General features: G+C 46.8%; 1 protein-coding gene across 3 annotated transcripts in view; it reads right to left on the reverse strand.

Moving 5' to 3' along the window:
- Positions 1-19,048, reverse strand: part of cttnbp2 (cortactin binding protein 2) — an 82,441-nt gene that overhangs the window by 21,971 nt on the left and 41,422 nt on the right. For all 3 annotated transcript variants that reach the window (XM_055939545.1, XM_055939544.1, XM_055939546.1), the window contains exons 3-5: positions 7,452-7,679; positions 2,638-4,093; positions 312-518 (exon numbers count right to left, since the gene is read on the reverse strand). In XM_055939545.1, the coding sequence (XP_055795520.1) occupies positions 312-518; positions 2,638-4,093; positions 7,452-7,679 (1,891 nt within the window). The remainder of the gene's footprint in view (positions 1-311; positions 519-2,637; positions 4,094-7,451; positions 7,680-19,048) is intronic.

Below are 19,048 nucleotides of genomic sequence, written 5' to 3' on the forward strand. Positions count from 1 at the left end.
ACACACAGACCCACGTTCACATACGCTGCTGCTTTGTTTTTATTACCTATCCTGATTGCCTAGTTACCTCCACTTACATGTACATAGTGTATTACCTCTACCTCGTAACCCTGCACATTGACTCTACTGGTACTCCTTGTATATAGCCTCGTTATTGTTTTATTGTGTAACTATTTCCTTTTTTTGCAAATATTTTTCTTACTTTTTAACTCTCCATTGTTGGGAACGGGCTCGTAAGTAAGCAGTTCGCGGTAAAGCCTACACCTGTTGCATTCGGCGCGTGTGGCCAATAAAATGATGGATGACTGTACCTGTGTGTCCGTTCTGAGCAGCAGAGAACAAGGCGGAGGTTGGGTGGTCTTCAAGGTGACTAATATTATCCGTTGGATCTCGGTTAAGCAGCATTGACAATAAAGTGACATTTCCCTGGGAAGCAGCTTGGAGGAGCAGGGGGCGCCCGTCGTCCAGGGCAACGGGCCCACCGCAGGTTAGCGAGGGGACTATGGAGGGACACCAGCCTAATGGGAGTTAAAGGGGACACAAGGTTTAACATGACAGGGAAGCTGGAAGAAGAGGGGGAGGGACAACACCTGGGGAGTTCCACGACACAAAGACTAGTCTAGTTACAGGTCAAAAGGGAAAGCATGAGTCTATTGATAACCGAGTGAATTCAAAGAGCTTGTTCCCTTTGCTACATATGACCTAGTAAGCCACGACATAGAATAAGTTGCCTTTCAGAACAGGTGAACTAGTCATGGAACCCAGGTGTAGGAGAGAGGGCATTTTTGTCATCTCAACCACCATCCATCCATCCACGCGTGTATTTAATGTCAATCAACACACCGCCCTCATCTGTGCACGAACCATTTAGTATGTCAACGACAGTGTTACTTAGCAGGATGTGTGTGAGCAAAGAAAAACGTAAAGAAGAAACCGTAACACGATTCAGTAAAGGACAAGAAAGAAAGAAAGAAAGAAAAGCCTACTTTTAACTTGCAACTAAACAGCATAGGCCTAATATTATTCAGCTCTAATCTACTGTGCTGTAAAATGGTAAAAACTCTGCCTTATAGACGGGGTGGAAGGGAAGGTGAAGGCCGTTGTTAGCTACAGCGCTACAAAAAAGGGACGCCGTGGGTTATTTGACACTCCTCGGGACAAACGGGTTAAAAAAAAGTGTGCGGTGTGGAGCAAAGCGAGCTGAAGACCTTTCGAGCACACCCTTGTCTGATAGACTGAAAAGGAGAGGGGGAGGAAGGGGGGGGGGTATATCAGCAGTCGCCGTTTCCAAGACGACGGGTAACAGAGACCACTACTGGTGATAATATCGGCTGGTTAGTTTGGTCTTCTGAGTCGAAAATAAAATATCTGTCTCACCGCTGTGGAGTCAGACGTTGTATAGTAATATAGTCTTAAATAGAAGTACGTTTTGGAAATGATACAATTTCCTCAACATACTGAAACATTGAGACAAATTTGACTTGGATAAACAAAACAAACAACAAAAACCTTGGGACTGGAACTCAGCAAAACTGTGACTCGGTGATCTGACAACAGGACCATGAACCTAAAAAGCAAACGTATCACTTCATGAAGTAATGTGGGGAATAGAATACGGCAAATGTCAAAAAGAAAACGACGAAACCTGTACTAAAAACTAACGAGCGCCATTACTAGTTCGTTTCGGTCAGCGTGGTGCGAAAACACTTCTCTCAGATTGACATTTAAAAACCAAAAAGACAAAAAACAGGACTTGCATTGCGCAACTTCTCTACTTGATTGCTTGGAAAATGGTTGTTGGAAAACCTTTTTTCAACCAATTGCAACAATAAACACACGTTGCGGTAGAAACAAGAACTAGTAGTTTAAGCACACCAGCATCGACATTCATAGCACTGTCAACATACATATAATAGGTACATCAAAACAGAGTGCAGGAGTTGACACAGGAAGGGAAATGGAATGGTCAGTGGGAGGGGTTAGTGGAGGGAAAACAGGAAATGTGCAGACAGGAAGTGTGCAGGGAGGGGTGGAGTGATGAAGAGGAAGAAGAGTCAAGGGTCACAGGTATCATGCTGGTGGATGATGAAGGGGACGAGGGGAGAGAGCAGCCACTGGCATCAGCTTCAGAGAGGAGGGTTACTCATAGGAACCCTACACACCCTATTTGGACAGGGAAAACTAACCTCAAAACCTCGTTGCCTCAAGAAACAGTGGAGTAACGCTCCTAGTTCCTACAGCCGGAGCAAGCTAGCCTAGCATCTGACCCTTTATCCAGGCACGTGATATTAGCCTGCCACTGGTCTGTTTACAGCTGCTATCTAGGGGATAACGTGTCAGAATAGGTCTACGGAGAAGCAGGGAGACGACAGGCTCCTGAAGGAGTGGGAAGAGAATTAAGTATGCGTACAGAGAGATCAGGTCTCAAGCAATGGTTTAGGGCCAGGGAGGGACAAGAACTAAACTTGACTGACCCTGCTCTGTTGTGTTCTCCTCTGGACTCCTGTGGTTAAAGCAGGTTCCCTATATCCCGAACACTGCGCTAAGCTAGGCTAACCTAGCATTGGAAAGATAGTTGGAGCGGAGAGGTAGAGGCAGTAGGGGGAGAGCGGTAGGGGGAGCGTGGTGCCCCTTTACCTGATGCTGTTGCCAGGGGGCTGCCTGGGGCACGGGGGCTACGGGATGGAGCGCTAGTGGAGGAGGAGGGATTTATGGAGGAGGGGCTACTGACAGTGATGGCAGCGCTGGTGGGGGGACACTCTGCACATGCGGCCTGGTGCGGCCCCCTCGCGGGGGGGCAGGCACCCACCTGAGACGCCGTCAGGGCTGGGACCAGGTCCAGGGCAGGTTTGGGCGGCAGCTGGGGCGTGGCGGGTTTTAACCCCACCCCGGGAGAGCGGCTGCTGTCCCCCACCACTTTGATGGGTGGGTGGGGAGGGGATGGGGTCTGGGAGAGGCCCGGCTTTTTGGGTGGGATGGGGGGTGGGTTGCCCCGGTCGATCCTGGCCACGGTGGGGGACTTGAGGCCGATGGGGTGGCCCAGGCGGCCGGGGAAGGGGCCCCCCTCCGAGGTGGAGTGGGGCAGGCCGGGACGGAGGGCGCTGGGGCCCCCTGCTGGGGGGCTGGTGAAACGCGAGAGGACCTGCGTGACGGTGTGGCGCGCCTGCTGCTTGGCGGCAAAATTGTCGCGGTTGGTGGGGGAGAGGTCGCGGGACGGCGGGCTGCTGTGGGAGGCCGTGCCATTTTGGTCCTGCTCCTGGAACTTGTAGCGGGCAGCCTGGACGCGAGGGCTCACCCCCGTGGGCAGCGCTGGAGTGGGGGCTGGGGAGTGAAGTCCCCCGTGGGGCGTCTGGCCCTCTGCTCCGTTCTCCCCCGTTTGAGGAAGTCCTCCTGAGCTACTGTGGACCAGCCCCCGGCCTGCGCTGGGCGTCTTGGGAAGGCTGAGGCCCGCGTAGTTGGTGGGAGTGGGTTTGACAGGGATGGTGAGGGGGCTCGGCTTCTTCTGCCCCTCGGCCTCTGGAGGGCCGGGATCTGTTTGGCAGGAAGCCGTCCGGGATATGACGGGGTCCGTGGCCACGGCAACAGAGACCGTAGGTTTGGGCGGTGGCGTGTTGGTGGCAGCGGTGGGATCCACAGCAGCAGCACCCGGTTGGGCCGAGACCCTTTTATCATCTTTACCGTCTTCAACATCTTGACCGTCCTTACCGCCCTGTTCAGTCCTGAGCTGCTCTACCAGCCGGCGCAGGCTCAGGCTCTCCGTCTCCTCTCGGCCCAGCCTGGCGCGCAGCTGCTCACGCTCCGTGTCCAACTCTGACAGTTGCTTCTCCATCTTGGCCTCCAGCTGCTGTCCGCGTTGCCTCTCTGCCGTCAGCTCCTCCTGCAGCCGCCCGGCCGAGCGGCCCTCGTCGTCCAGCCGGGCGGAGATTTCGTCGAAGCGCTGCGACTCCTCCACCACGCGCGTGGCCAGCTGCTTGCACTCCCGCACCAGCATCATCACGATGTGCTTGTTCTTCTCCCGCTCGTCCTTCAGCTGGGCGGTTAGTTTACGGTGCTCCTGCTCCAGACTCTGCAGTTGCAGTTTCTCCAGCTGCAGCTGAGGGACAGAGACCACAAGGCAGTCAGGGGAGATGTCGTTTAGGAAAAAACACACACACTGTATTGTCAGACACACAGACCGAACAACACACCGCTCTCCCAAACACAAACTGTACAAATGATCTCAAACATGGAAACTCAAATCACACACGTTATCTGCACACACTCACACAATTGCGTAACGACACACACACACGGTCAGATCACACCTACACCAAACATCACAGATATCAAGCACACACATCTACTACCCATATCTGGTATATCCTTTGCAGAACATACACGGAGTATAGCAAACACTGGAAACACCTTCCTAATATTGAGTTGCACCCTCCCCCTTGGCCCTCAGAACAGCCTCAATTCGTCAGGGCATGGACTCCACAAGGTGTCAAAGCGTTCCACAGGGATTCTGGCCCCTGTTGACTCCAATGCGTCTCACAGTTGTGTCAAGTTGGCTGGATGTCCTTTGGTTGGTGGACCCTTCTTGATACACACGGGAAACTGTTGAGCATGAAAAACCCAGTAGCGTTGCAGTTGTTGACACAAACCGGAGCGCCTGGCACCTACTACCATAGCCTGTTCAAAAGGCACTTAAACCGTTTGTCTTGCCCATTCACCTTCTGAACGGCACACACACGCAATCCGTGTCTCAATCGTCTCGAGGCTTAAAAAGTCCTTCTTTAACCCGTCCCCTCCCCTTCATCTACACTGATTGAAGTGGATTTAACAAGTGAACTCAATAAAGGGATCATAGCTTTCACCTGGTCAGTCTGTCACGGAACGAGTAGGTGTTGTTTTGTATGCTCGGTGTACATCATGTCACACTCACGCCGACACATGACATACAGTAGATCTACGGCACGTCACATACACCACGTAGACCCTGCGTCCCACACACACACACATCACCTGAAATCAATATGTTCGCTTTATGAACTGTGGAGGTGCTCTCTAGGCTCCTCGCGTTTGTTCAAACTATTTCCTGAACCAACCTGGCCTGACAACCAAAGATGTGACAACACGACAACACCTACACTGGCATTACGATGGTCTTGAAGAGCCACAAACCTTTCAGGAAACGCCACTTGGCAACAACTGCAAGCTGACATTGTTCGTTCAAAAGGACCAGGTGAATCGTAGTGCTCGACAAACTGAACAAGAATGAGGAACATTTCTCCTCTCCATGTTCACACAACAGCGCAAAATAGCCATGTTGAAATGACCTCGGTATTGTCGGTCTCTCCCTAAAAGACCACAGAATACAAAACAGACCCATTTGAATTCAGCAATAACAGTCCTCCATTTTAGAATATTGATTTAATCATAATTCAGAAAGCAAAAGACCTAATTTACACAGAAACGGTCAATATGCAAAATAGCACACACACACACACACACACACACACACACACACACACACACACACAACAGAGCAGTTATTGGAAGAACGGCGCTCACACACGGGGGAAAAAATGGACGATGGAATCTAACGTTTCAAACATCTGATTGAATTTCGATGACTTGTCAACCCCGGGCGACTATATCTGGAGCGTGGCTGCTATTGTTAGCTGTGCGTTGGCAGCGAGGGTACAGGCTTAGCTGGGCTTTCCGAGCGATTGCCTGCCCCGCTGCTCTAACGAGCCCAAACAATGACGCTGATATCCACTATGCCTGCCTGCTACCCACCCCCAGACACGACCCCTTGTAATCCCCATTGGAACGAACACACATCTCGGGCTGATCGACTGAGTCCCTGTTATGTCACTCCTACGAAGCTGAATAGCTCCTACGGCATGAAGCTGAATAGCAACGGAATGACATCCGACTGAAATGAAGCACTTCCAACTGTGCCGTCTGTACTACGGTGAGATCTGTTGCCATGAGGAAACACTCATTTCTCCCATTTAGGATTCGGGTCCTGTTAGGGTAGAGTCTATATTATCCCTAAAGGATCATTTGATTTACTTGTATTGTCCACTCGATGTGTACACCTCACTGGCAATACAAGCCACCTCATGTACTGGACTCTGCCCTGTTCCTAGTGACTCATTCATAATGCATTATGCCAGTACGCACACAGCCTTACACTCTGCCAGGCAGGTGAGCGGAGTGTTACATACGGATGAATGGCACCAGGCCTTTCAGCTGGCTTTAAAACCCATTAATATCTCAAGACGCTTACGCAGAGAAACGTGACTTTGTATGGGGTCGGCGTGAACATTGTATAGGGTAAAAAGTTGTTTCTCATTTATTTGTTTATGTTACAGTATGTTATTATTCACAGACCAGCGATAACGATTTGTTTGGCGTTCTAGTTGCTGTCGTGTTCTGGTTTGTGGCAGATGAAACAGCTAGCTTCATCCAGACAATCGTGTGGCCTGTCACCGTGACAAAGGCAGAAGGTTGGGGGAGGTGGTTTATTCCAGGAGTGGGAGGGAGGGTGAGGGAGGGGGGTATTGGGAAAATGAGCCAAGAGCTTCAAGTGTGTTGGACTCCATGCTGTGCTGCTGTAGTGACATTGAGTCAAAATGGAGCGGCTGCAGGTTTCATTGTGTCTCAGTGGCTAAACACAAACAGCAGGGTCATGTTGAGTAGGGCACACCGTAGCAAAACGTTTTGCAACGGAATTAGCTAGTACGGAACAGGATCCTCTAAATACTCCTCAATCACCTCTCTTTAACTCTACCTTCCCCTTTCTTCCATTCTCTCCACATCATCCCCTGGCTGCTATCCAGTCTTGGCCTGGCTGGCTGGCTGGCTGTGTCTCACTGCTTATCTGGAGCACACAGCACAGTGCTGGCTAACAGAGGTGTCTCCGCAGCCACACAAGCCCGGTTGGAGAGAATCTCAGTCTCCGCTGGCTCTGTGACTGGTGGAAGGGTTCAGGAGTAGGACAAGGAAAGCAGTTCTCTCACATACACACCCCGCCCTTCCTCCCAGGCAAGCCCCATTCCACACACACCAACGTTCTATCGAACCATAGAAAATGATACGCTGCCACGCACACCACCCCCCTCACACTCACCCTGCCAACCTCCCATACACACACCCTTACGCTCACCCACTCCATCCCTCACCCACTACCTCTGCTGGAATAGCACACGGAGAGGGAGAGAGGGGAAACAGGACAGAGACGGAACACATCTGGCCATGGTGGAGTTAAATCAGACAGACAGTCCTACATAGTCCAGGGACAGAGTAAGAGGTACAGCAGATACACACACTTGCTCTCTGACACGCGCACGCACATTCACACACTTGACATTAACCAAATATGGCAAAGCAACTTCAAATGCATCTCACACACACGGTTATCATATTATAGTATTGTCTACACACAGCCTCCCATACCCTACCCTCTTTTGTCTGCTCTCGGCAGCTTCCAGCTCAGCTGACATCCTCTCCTGCATCTTCCTGCAGTGGGCCATGACAGCCTCCAGGACTGCGATGGGGCTGGAGCCCACCGGCCGGCGCTCCTTGTCCACCCCGGGGACAGAGTCAAAGTCCCTCTGCAGGGCCAGGAAGGGGTCGGTCAGACTGAAGTGGCCGTAACGCTCCTGCAGGAACACCTCCTTCCGCCGCGCCTACGGAGAGAGAGAGGGTTACGTTTAGTACGTCACCGACCAAGAATGACGTTCGTATACACACACAGAGAGAGAGAGAGAGAGAGAGAGAGAGAGAGAGAGAGAGAGAGAGAGAGAGAGAGAGAGAGAGAGAGAGAGACAGGGAGAGCGAGATACACAGAGCCAGATTGATGGAATTCTGCGATTCCTCTGTCTATGACCATTTGATTTGTACAACCAATTGATCCTTAAAAGCCGAAGGGCATTAGCTAGGTACACGCTTGACGATTACTATACGGGTTGATTGATTAGCATGCCTGTGGTCCTAAGTGTTACTAATTGCCTGCACACACAGGGTCTCTACAAGTTAAAGAACTGTCCACCCCTGTCCTAGACCCATATACATGTTATTGATGGGACCCAGTCTCAGCTCAGCCCCTTCACTTGCACTCTGGCCAGTCTTAGCTCAGCCCAGCACTGCGGGTCGTGGGAAAGGCAAGTCCAGACGGTCATGCTGTGCCCACTGTGCCCTCTCTGGCGTGGGCCAATTCCTAAGCTCCACTCTCCTGTCCAACCACTCACTGCTACAGGAGCCATGATGTCTGTTAGATTACATGGGGAGACGAGCGGCAGGGGAAATGGTGTGTTTAATCTGTTAGTAATATCCTGGGTGGTTGTAACACAGACGGGCAGATAGATAGGACAATGGGCAGACAATAACTGGGGATAGATTCCCAGGCACCTCAGTACCTTTTAATGCACCGGCATGATTTGGTATCAGGCAAGAGTCTTAAGACTTAAGAGCACCGGTGGGTGAATTTGGGGCACTGCTATGAGTAAGTGTAAGTTAACCAATGCAGCTACGCTAAGCTACTGTAACCATTATTATCATCTAGGCATCCGGGCAACTGTGGACACCATTGACCACGTAATAATTGACCACGCGGACGTTGAGCTCACGAGCCAGTGACCAAAGGATCACAGGCCGTAAACCACTTCAAACCAAACCCCGGGTTAAGGAACTAAATGGTCAAACGCGGACAGATTTAAGGACGAATCCCTACTGTGCATTCCTGGAGAGAAGCCGAAACCCTACATTCCGTCATTGTTGGGAGGAAAATGGGATCTCCCCTGGGCTAGGGCTGAACATGAAGCTACCTCTACAATGTTACAGTGCTACATTCACAGTGTTCAATGTTCAGGACATTGAGTTCTGTGGGCACAAGGAAAAAGGAATCCTTTATGACAGTTGGTCTTGAAATCAAGCAGAAGGGGAGTGAGAAACGGAGAGAGACACACAAGAGGTGAGAGAACAGACACAGAATGTGTTCCTGGGGGGTGGCTAGCTACTGTGCTCTTGTGACCGATGCGTCGCCAAAGAAGGAGATGAAATTCACAGAACGCACACGCGCATTAAATAGGAATACTTTGAACACACATAAACAAAGTACTGCATAGCCTTGCTACACATGCACGCACGAGCACACACACAGGGTAGGAGCAGGGCAGAGATTGATGGCGATCCCCAAACATTCAAAGGTAGCTCCCATTACTCTGACCGTTAACTGTGAACATACCACAGAAATGGAGAGAGCGAGAGAGAGTATGGATGAGAGAGGGATAAGAAAGAAAGAGGAGAGAGAGAGCAAGTGAGAGAGTTGGGTGTGGGACATTGAAGATAAGTGTGTATGAGGCTGCATATACAAAGGCATCCCGATTCAGATCTTTTGCATATCTGATCTTTTCCCTAATGTGTAAATCAGTATGGATGTGGAGGGTGCAGTGAGGTCACAGACATCTGGTCTTCTCCACTGGGCTTTCACAAATCTCATACATAATTGCAGGGGATCTACACAGACCCCCACCTCACTCCACTCACTCACGCTCGACTCACGCACACACACACACAGACAGACGTTTAGACTGTCTCAACATGGGGTTATTAGGAGACTCTGACTTAGGGCTGGGCGATATGGACAAAATATCTCAAAAATACTTTTCAGCATTTTCATAAACATCTGCATTTCCCTGCGCTCATTCCCACGTAGGGCTAAACGATATGGGCAAACAATCTAGGCCTTATTTTGAACCAAACCTTGCAATTTGATTTAGAGCACAACACTTGGGTGAACTGTTGGTATCATGGAAATAGAATGATTATTCTAATTCTATAGTTAGAATATTGGGTACTTTGGATACAGTGTTTGACATTACAACAAATGAAAATGCCAGGGAGTTATTGTGACTGAGTAGAAACCAAAGGGTTGACAAGTGTTCCTAGAAGACCCTATAATCTTTATATACATTGAATGTTCTCTTAGCTACTTCATGTAGCTAACATATTCTTGCTTCGCGTATTCCTTTGATTTAGAATGTACTGTCAAACAAAAAACACGCAGGTGTAGATCACCATCACTGGTATTATCAGGCTATGTGGCTAGTTATGTTCGCTCTGACTCAGTACAATTATTAGCTAGTTTGCGATTAGCAGTAGCGATTAGAATTAGCGTCTAACGAGATTTAGACCCAATTCACTAAGACAAACTAGTGGTATTCCGATGTAAGAAACAAACTAATAGTGTAATTATAAAACGAAGGTGGACTTCTATTAAGAAGCAAAGTGAAAACGCCATCGTTGTCATCAACATTGTCGCATGTGCTGCATTAACCACGCAGAGACTGAACTCAAGTGTCTCGTGGTGGAGGAACTACAAATGCGCTCCTTGAGTGACAGGGGGCGGGGCTAGGTCTGTGTGGATAGCCGCATGGAGAGAGAGAGCGGAGAGAGATGACTCAGGTAGCAAAGTAAACTATAAAAATGGACTTTACACGCGGCGTATCACATTTAACACACCAAAACATTCAAAAACCCGTATAAAAAAATTAAGTAAAACAAAAACAAAAGCGATCGTTGCATCAATACCGGTATTTCGTAAAATATGGTGTCCCGTTCAGCCCTACTCTGACTCGTCATCTGGTTTGTATAAAGAGGATAGATGTGGCCAGGTTAGCAGGTAAATACATGGACATTCTACTCTACGATACTCCGTGTTTTGATGCCAGTACACTCTACTGAACATAGAGCTCTTAGGACAACTCTAGGGCACGTTAAGTAACTAACAAGCGGAAAATTCTGTTTACCTCAACAAATAAACAGCCCGTGGCTCCCTGTGAGAGAGATGGGGGGGGGGGGGGGTATCCATCCAATAATATTTACACTGGAGAGGAGAGGAAATGGCTACCTCAGGGTGGCCAGACCAGCACAGGCTAGTAAGCGTCGCATGACCTGCAGATAACCTCACCAGAGGCAGACCCTTTCTACTGTTAATTAATGATTCATAAGTGCTTAATAAATGCTTTCTGTGGTTAATAAGTCGTTAATAAGTATACTCTTTATTAAGGAACAGGACAAGGTCGACAGCTTTGTATACGCGCAGGTTGGAACACTTGGAAGAGGACAGTGCACAAAACAAGTGTCACACTACACCATAGGGTCGGCCCTACAGTGTGAATCAGGAAAAAGAGCGCTGCGCTCTAATAAGTCCTGCAGGAAATGGAAAGCCATCTATTTCCTGGTGAGCAGGAAGGGGGAGGGGTGGGGGTCACACTAATACGCCTCTGTGGTTGAGAGGGCCAGTATAGCGTGACGAGAGGGATGGTGGAGCGACCGGTTAGATCCTCAGAGAGCTCATCAGCCTTCAGTCTCCGAGCCCCTCAAGGCCTCAGTTGTCCTATTGATACTCTCTACTGGATGTCGTTTGACAAATGCTGAAGACAAATGTGCCGTTATCATGGCTGTAGTGTCATTTAGAATGGATACTTAAATACCTCCCCGATACTGTAAGTACATAGTACACCGGGAAACAATATGCGTAGGAAAAAATATTATTAGTGTGGAAATAACAGTCGGGGAGATTTATTGATGGAAAGTTGTACAGGGGGACAACAGTTTTGCTCCCTGGTGTGCTTCAGGATAAGGTGTTTTTTATTATATCCAAGATCAGTTGTTTTGACTGCGGGTGGATATTCCTGCATGCCTGTGGTATTTCCTAGCAGAGCCAGATGTTTAACACTCCCTATGATGTATGTATGTATGTATGTATGTATGTAGAAGTTGGAAGTTTACATACACACCTTAGCCAAATACATTTAAACTCAGATTCTTCACAATTCCTGACATTTAATCCAAGTAAACATTCCCTGTTTTAGGTCAGTTAGGATCACAACTTTATTTTAAGAATGTGAAATGCCAGGTTTATAGTAGAGAGAATGATTAATTTCAGCTTTAATTTCTTTCATCACATTCCCAGTGGGTCAGACCCATTTGAGACCAAGCTTTAACTTCCTGACTGATGTCTTGAGATGTTGCTTCAATATATCCACATAATTTTCCTCTGATGCTGCCACCCCCGTGCTTCACGGTTGGGGTGGTGTTCTTCGGCTTGCAAGCCTCTCCCTTTTCTTCCAAACATAACAATGGTCATTATGGCCAAACAGTTATATTTTTGTTTCATCAGACCAGAGGACATTTCTCCAAAAAGTACGATTTTTGTCCCCATTTGCAATTACAAACCGTAGTCTGGCTTTTTTTAATGGCGGTTTTGGAGCAGTGGCTTCTTCTTTGCTGAGTGGCCTTTCAGGTTATGTCGATATAGGACTCGTTCACTGTGGATATAGATACTTTTGTACCTGTTTCCTCCAGCATCTTCACAAGGTCCTTTGCAGTTGTTTCCGGATTGAGTTGCACTTTTCGCACCAAAGTACGTTCATCTCTATGTGACAGAACGCATCTTCTTCCTGAGCGGTCCGACGGCTGCATGGTGTTTATACTTGCGTACTATTGTTTGTACAGATAAACGTGGTACCTTCAAGCGTTTGTAAATTGCTCCCAAGGATGAACCAGACTTGGAGGTCTTGGCTGATTTCTTTTGATTTTCCCATGATGTCAAGTAAAGAGCCACTGAGTTTGAAGGTAGGCCTTGGAAATACATCCACGGGTACACCTCCAATTGACTCAAATGATGTCAATTAGCTTATCAGAAGCTTCTATGACATCATTTTATGCCATGACATCATTTTATGGAATTTTACAAGCTGTTTAAAGGCAGTCAACTTACTGTATGTAAACTTCTGACCCACTGGAATTGTGATACAGTGAATTATAAGTTAAATAACCTGTGTCATGCACAAAGTAGAAGTCCTAACCGACTTGCCAGAACTATAGTTTGTTAACAGGAAATTTGTGGAGTGGTTGAAAAACAAGTTTTAATGACTCCAACCTAAGTGTATCTAAACTTCCGACAACTGTATATATATATATATGTACGTATGTATGTATGTATTAGAGGTCGACCGATTTTGATTTTTCAACGCCGATACCGATTATTGGAGGACCAAAAAAAAGCCGATACCGATTAAATCGGACGATTTATTTATATTTATTTGTAATAATGACAATTACAACAATAATGAATGAACACTTATTTTAACTTAATATAATCCATCAATAAAATCAATTTAGCCTCAAATAAATAATGAAACATGTTCAATTTGGTTTAAATAATGCAAAAACAAAAGTATTGGAGAAGAAAGTAAAAGTGCAATATGTGCCATGTAAGAAAGCTAACGTTTAAGTTCCTTGCTCAGAACATGAGAACATGTGAAAGCTGGTGGTTCCTTTTAACATGAGTCTTCAATATTCAAAGGTAAGAAGTTTTAGGTTGTAGTTATTAAAGGAATTATAGGACTATTTCTCTCTATACCATTTGTATTTCATATACCTTTGACTATTGGATGTTCTTACAGGCACTTTAGTATTGCCAGTGTAACAGTATAGCTTTCGACCCTCCCCTCGCCCCTACCTGGGCTCGAACCAGGAACAGCCACCCTCGAAGCATTGTTACCCATCTCTCCACAAAAGCTGCAGAGCAAGGGGAACAACTACTTCAAGATCTCAGAGCGAGTGACGTCACCGATTGAAACGCTATTAGCGCGCACCCCACTAACTAGCTAGCCATTTCACATCGGTTGCGCCAGCCTAATCTCAGGAGTTGATAGGCTTGAAGACATAAACAGCTCAATGCTTGAAGCGCAGCGAAGAGCTGCTGGCAAACGCACAAAAGTGCTGTTTGAATGAATGCTTACGAGCGTGCTGCTGCCTACCACCACTCAGTCAGACTGCTCTATCAAATATTATATCATAGACTTAATTATAACATAATAACACACAGAAATACGAGCCTTAGGTCATTAATATGGTCAAATCCGAAAACGATCATTTCGAAAACAAAACATTTATTCTTTCAGTGAATTACGGAACCGTTCCGTATTTTATCTAACGGGTGGCATCCATAAGTCTAAATATTCCTGTTACATTGCTCAGCCTTCAATGTTATGTCATAATTACGTAAAATTCTGGCAAATTAGTTCGCAACGAGCCAGGCGGCCCAAACTGTTGCATATACCCTGACTCTGTGCAATGAACGCAAGAGAAGTGACACAATTTTCCTAGTTAAAAGAAATTCATGTTAGCAGGCAATATTAACTAAATATGTAGGTTTAAAAATATATACTTGTGTATTGATTTTAAAGGCGTTGATGTTTATGGTTAGGTACATTGATGCAACGACAGTGCTTTTTTCACGAATGCGCTTGTTAAATCATCACCCGTTTGGCGAAGTAGGCTGTGATTCGATGATAAAGTAACAGGCACCGCATCGATTACATGCAACACAGGACAAGCTAGTTAAACTAGTAATATCAACCATGTGTAGTTAACTAGTGATTATGTTAAGATTTATTGTTTTTAATAAGACAAGTTTAATGCTAGCTAGCACCTTACTTTGGCTCCTTGCTGCACTCGCATAACAGGTAGTCAGCCTGCCACGGAGTCTCCTCGTGGAGTGCAATGTAATCGGCCATGATCAGTGTCCAAAAATGCCGACTACCAATTGTTATGAAAACTTGAAATCGGCCCTAATTAATCGGCCATTCCGATTAATCGGCCGACCTCTAGTATGTATGTATTTATGCATGCATGCATGCATGCATGTATGCATGTATGTGGCACAGTACTGTACTGAAAGTATTAACATTCCGATTAATCGGCCGACCTCTAGTATGTATGTATGTATGCATGCATGCATGCATGTATGCATGTATGTGGCACAGTACTGTACTGAAAGTATTAACAGTATACATGTAGCCCTACTACTAACAGAGTATTTCAATATTCATAGTGTTTTATTCACCAGTAAGACTGCAGTAACATCAGAGTATATTTACTGCCAGTGCTGTGTGTATACTAAGGCCCCAGTCAGTATTATTAGCATCGACCTTTACAGGCATGCATAGCTGGGTGAGAGGGTTCTGGGAACGCAGCCAGAGAAACAGCACAGTCAGGAGGAGGAGAGGGGGGAGAGAGAGACGGAGGGGTGAGAGAGAGCGGAGAAGAGGTGAGGAGAGAGGGAGAGGGGAAGGGAGGGAGAGAGGGGGGGTAGAGAGAGGGAGGAAGGGAGGGAGAGGGGAAGAGAGGGCGAGAGAAGGGAGGAAGGGCGGGAGATTGGGAGAGGGGGGAGAGGGGACAGAGTGGCAGCGAGAGAGCAAGAGAGTGGCAGCGGAAGGAAGCGGGTGTGATAAAATAAAAGTGAGAGTGAAAGAGAGAAAAAGAGAGCACTCAAAGCTGGTCTTGAGAAAAAGGATCATATTTTATTCAAAGACCCATTAATTGTGTATTCATGACGATCTGAATTTTACATTAGAGGCAGTGTCAATCTGGCCTTAATGCATAAATCAATATCTCTAACAGCTACAGGGGAAAAAATACATGTATATATATGTGCAGAGGGGAAGGCTACCTAAATCTAGAAGGATTTAATAAATGTACATGTTATCTTTTCCTCTACAACTCCTCATAGAAAAATAATTTAACTTTGAGAGGCAAGGAGGGCCCTGACAATTATTGACACTCAGCTATTGTCTGGTGCTCTGCTGCTCTCCCAAATAAAACTCCAAGAGGCAGATAGGAATGCATTATGTAGAACAGAGACGCCTCTGTTACGTAGCCATAAAGACTCTCGTCACCATCTCTACATGTTACATTTCTATGTGCAACCTCACCCGTGCAATGATAGCTAGGTCAATACGTCGACTGCTCCACAAGTTCCTAATTTCAGCCACAGGGGCTCCAGATCAACATTGCCCACCATAGTCCGACCACGGCCCCATACACCTCCAACCCCTGGCTAAACAAACTGACACTATTGCTGCTAATGCTCGCCTCTTGCGACATAGGATGAGTTAAGCTGAGGGGAATTAGTAGACTAGTTACATGGCTACTAGAGTGGGTTTGTGTGATGGTGGGGCCAGGGGGGGGGGGAATATATATATATATTTTTTTTAGCAGGCAGAGAGAAGGACAACACTGGGATTGGGAAATTCTGTCATCAAGGACCCCGGAATAATGGCCGGTTGGAATCATATGCGGCAGGGGCCAAGGTCGAAAGGTCAGCCGTGAGAGAGGTTTTTGTCGACTGTGTGTGGGTGTGTGTAGGACCGTTTAAAATCAGACACAGCGAGCTCTTTGTGGTATTTAAAGACTTCCACGGGGCATTCTCCCTTGCCTCTCTTCTCACACACACACTAGCTTGTTCTTTGCAAGAACCAGGGGTTAAAAAAAACGCGTTTGGGTCATTAACAAAAAAGCATGTCTGAATGCAAGAGTTCTGCCTCAAAGCTGCCCATCTAAAGACCCTGCCTTTGATATTCACATGCACACACACGACTGGCATGCCTGCTTCCCCCTGTTCTCATTCACTAAAACACCTCATTTAAGTTTCTAGGTCAGCTTAGTGACGACCAACTGAATATATTATGACTGAGGATAAAGCTTTGCCGTGATAGGCTATCTACATTTATGTTCTCTAGAGATACGGAGGGCTCTGGGATATTGGAGGCTTTACTGGAATACTGGCCAGAGTGTGTGTGTGTGTGTGCACGCGTACGCTTGTGTGTGTGTGTGTCCAGGGGGGTGGGGTAGGGGGTCCCCCGGGGCAGTATGGGTCCTGGGGGTCCCCCAGCTCTCTCTCCCATCTGTCACACCCACCCAGGCGCTACGATAAACCCCACCCCACATCAACAACCATAAGTCATGACGCGTCAACAACAAAAAAAACACCTAAACCTACTCCTCTCAACTGTCAAAAAGTACCACCAAAGAAGTATACCTGCTTCAATGAAAAGGTCTTTCAACCACACATGCACTTCTCATACCAGTCTTTTCCTTTTTAACCCATGTAACACAAACAATAATAGAGCTCCATGTACCATATGTTCTATATTTCATGGTGAGGCCATCCCTCCCTCATGGAAGGGAGAGGGTGGAGAGATAAATAGAACGAAAGAGAAGAGTGACTCATCCTGATCGTCTCTCTATTCCTTTTCTTCTCAGTGGGGTGAGGCGTACCCTTCACTGTGCTGCAATGCCTTGTGGTAGACAAATATCAATATGAAAAGACCTGGGCTTCCTGAAGGATCGTAGGAGACGGATTCAAATGTACAGCAAGGCTGATGATTAGTTGAGCAATGAGAGGGAAGGTGAATGGAGGGGGTGCATGTGCACATCACAGTCTGTGCTCTACTAACAAGAGAGAGACAGGTCATCCACTAATTTACCAACTAGAAAAACAGTATGGGGATAACGTAATGATCTAGATAAGAGAGAGACACGGACACAGAAACAGACGGACACACACATACAGCATGAATCAAATTATTATCGCTACTCATTTCCAGTATGTTGGGTAGCTTACTGTAACATAGACACAGATCTGCCTTTTGAGTCGAGAGAGCGCGAAATAGAGCAAGAGAGAGAGCGAGAGAACACTGGCCAAACATGGCAGTCATGAGGGATTTCACTTTGCTGGAGGGATCAATAAACACATGAACATTTACCAGCACATGCCTGACAGAGCGAGAGAGAAAGGAGAAAGAGCGAGAGAGAGAGAGAGAGAGAACAGGAAAGGGAGATTTGTTTGAGGAGTGACTCAGGGGTCTGTAAATGGAAACAGCGGAGAATATAAGGCTGATTTAACAGATATTTTCACACATGGGTAGACAAGTAGAATCTGTTCACGTTTTAAGTGTTGCTCAATAGGAATGTGTCAGCAACAGTAGCGTCGGATTGGATCAAGTCTTTCAACTAACACAGCTATACATCATGTCTGAGCACATCCTCCTTGGATCTGCAACAGCACTTAAAAAAACCCATCAAACCTATAGTAGAGCATACCAACTGCACCTGCAAAAAGCCTTCGAGAAAAGATCTACGTTTTGAACGCCGTTTCAAAGTGACTGGCCAGTCTAACCACTTTCTATCTGTGTGTCATATTCTACTATGACATACAGCTGCACCACAGTGGAGCCATTCTAAATGGTATTGCCATTTTGGAATAGCCGTTTTTTTTAGCTACACTCTCCATCCCTCCATCTCTCTCCATTTCCATCGTCACCCCATCCATTCTTCACAACATTCCCCATTTCTCAGTCTCTCTATGCCTCCAAGTCCCCCCCCCCCCCCCCGCTCGCTCTCTGTCACAGCATGTTTGGTTAGAGTCTATCCTGCTGAAATGTGTGTGCCTTGCCTCAGGGTGACGTGACGGCAGAGGAACAGTCAGTGACATTACATTTACATTAGCCGTTAGCTGGTGTTGAGTTTCCCCATAGGGACAAACCAAGCCACTCTTGTATAACCAGCTGAGCAGCAGGCCAGGCAGGCAGGGAACGTGCAAGTGGCTAATTCGGTCCCACTACAACGGCATTTACAGTCCTAGATGCCAACAGCGCTAGGCTAACAAGAACAACCCAGCAGGTATGAGTGCTCTCTCGGCCAAAACCAACCGCAAACCGAATACTCATGTGACTAATGGGTGAATTGAATAGAATGTGCTCATTTAGGCTATAAGAAGGCTTGTGCCAAAAGGGGAATCCCAAAATGTCAATGCATAAATAAGGCTATGGTATAGCACCGACGTCAGTGGAGGCTCCTGAGAGGAGGACGGCTCTATTTATGAAAATGTTATTTTACCTTTATTTATACAGCTTTTTCTCTGAGATAAAATCTCTTTTCAAGAGAACTGGTCCAACAGCAGCCGGGGGAACAAAGTTTCAGACAAAACAACTTACATACACTAACACAACATTGAACAAAACCATAGACACACATACAGTACAATTACATATTACGTAAAGAAACACAAACGGCATTACTAAAAAACAGCTGACCTAAAGACAATTACACTCGATGATATTTAAACCGACTAGGTGTTTAAACCAACGTGACTCATAATAAGGGCTGTAATGGCATCAAACACATGGAAACCACGCATTTGATG

Source organism: Salvelinus fontinalis, chromosome 12 (assembly GCF_029448725.1).
Source record: "Salvelinus fontinalis isolate EN_2023a chromosome 12, ASM2944872v1, whole genome shotgun sequence".
In the NCBI taxonomy this organism is placed as follows: Eukaryota; Metazoa; Chordata; class Actinopteri; order Salmoniformes; family Salmonidae; genus Salvelinus; species Salvelinus fontinalis.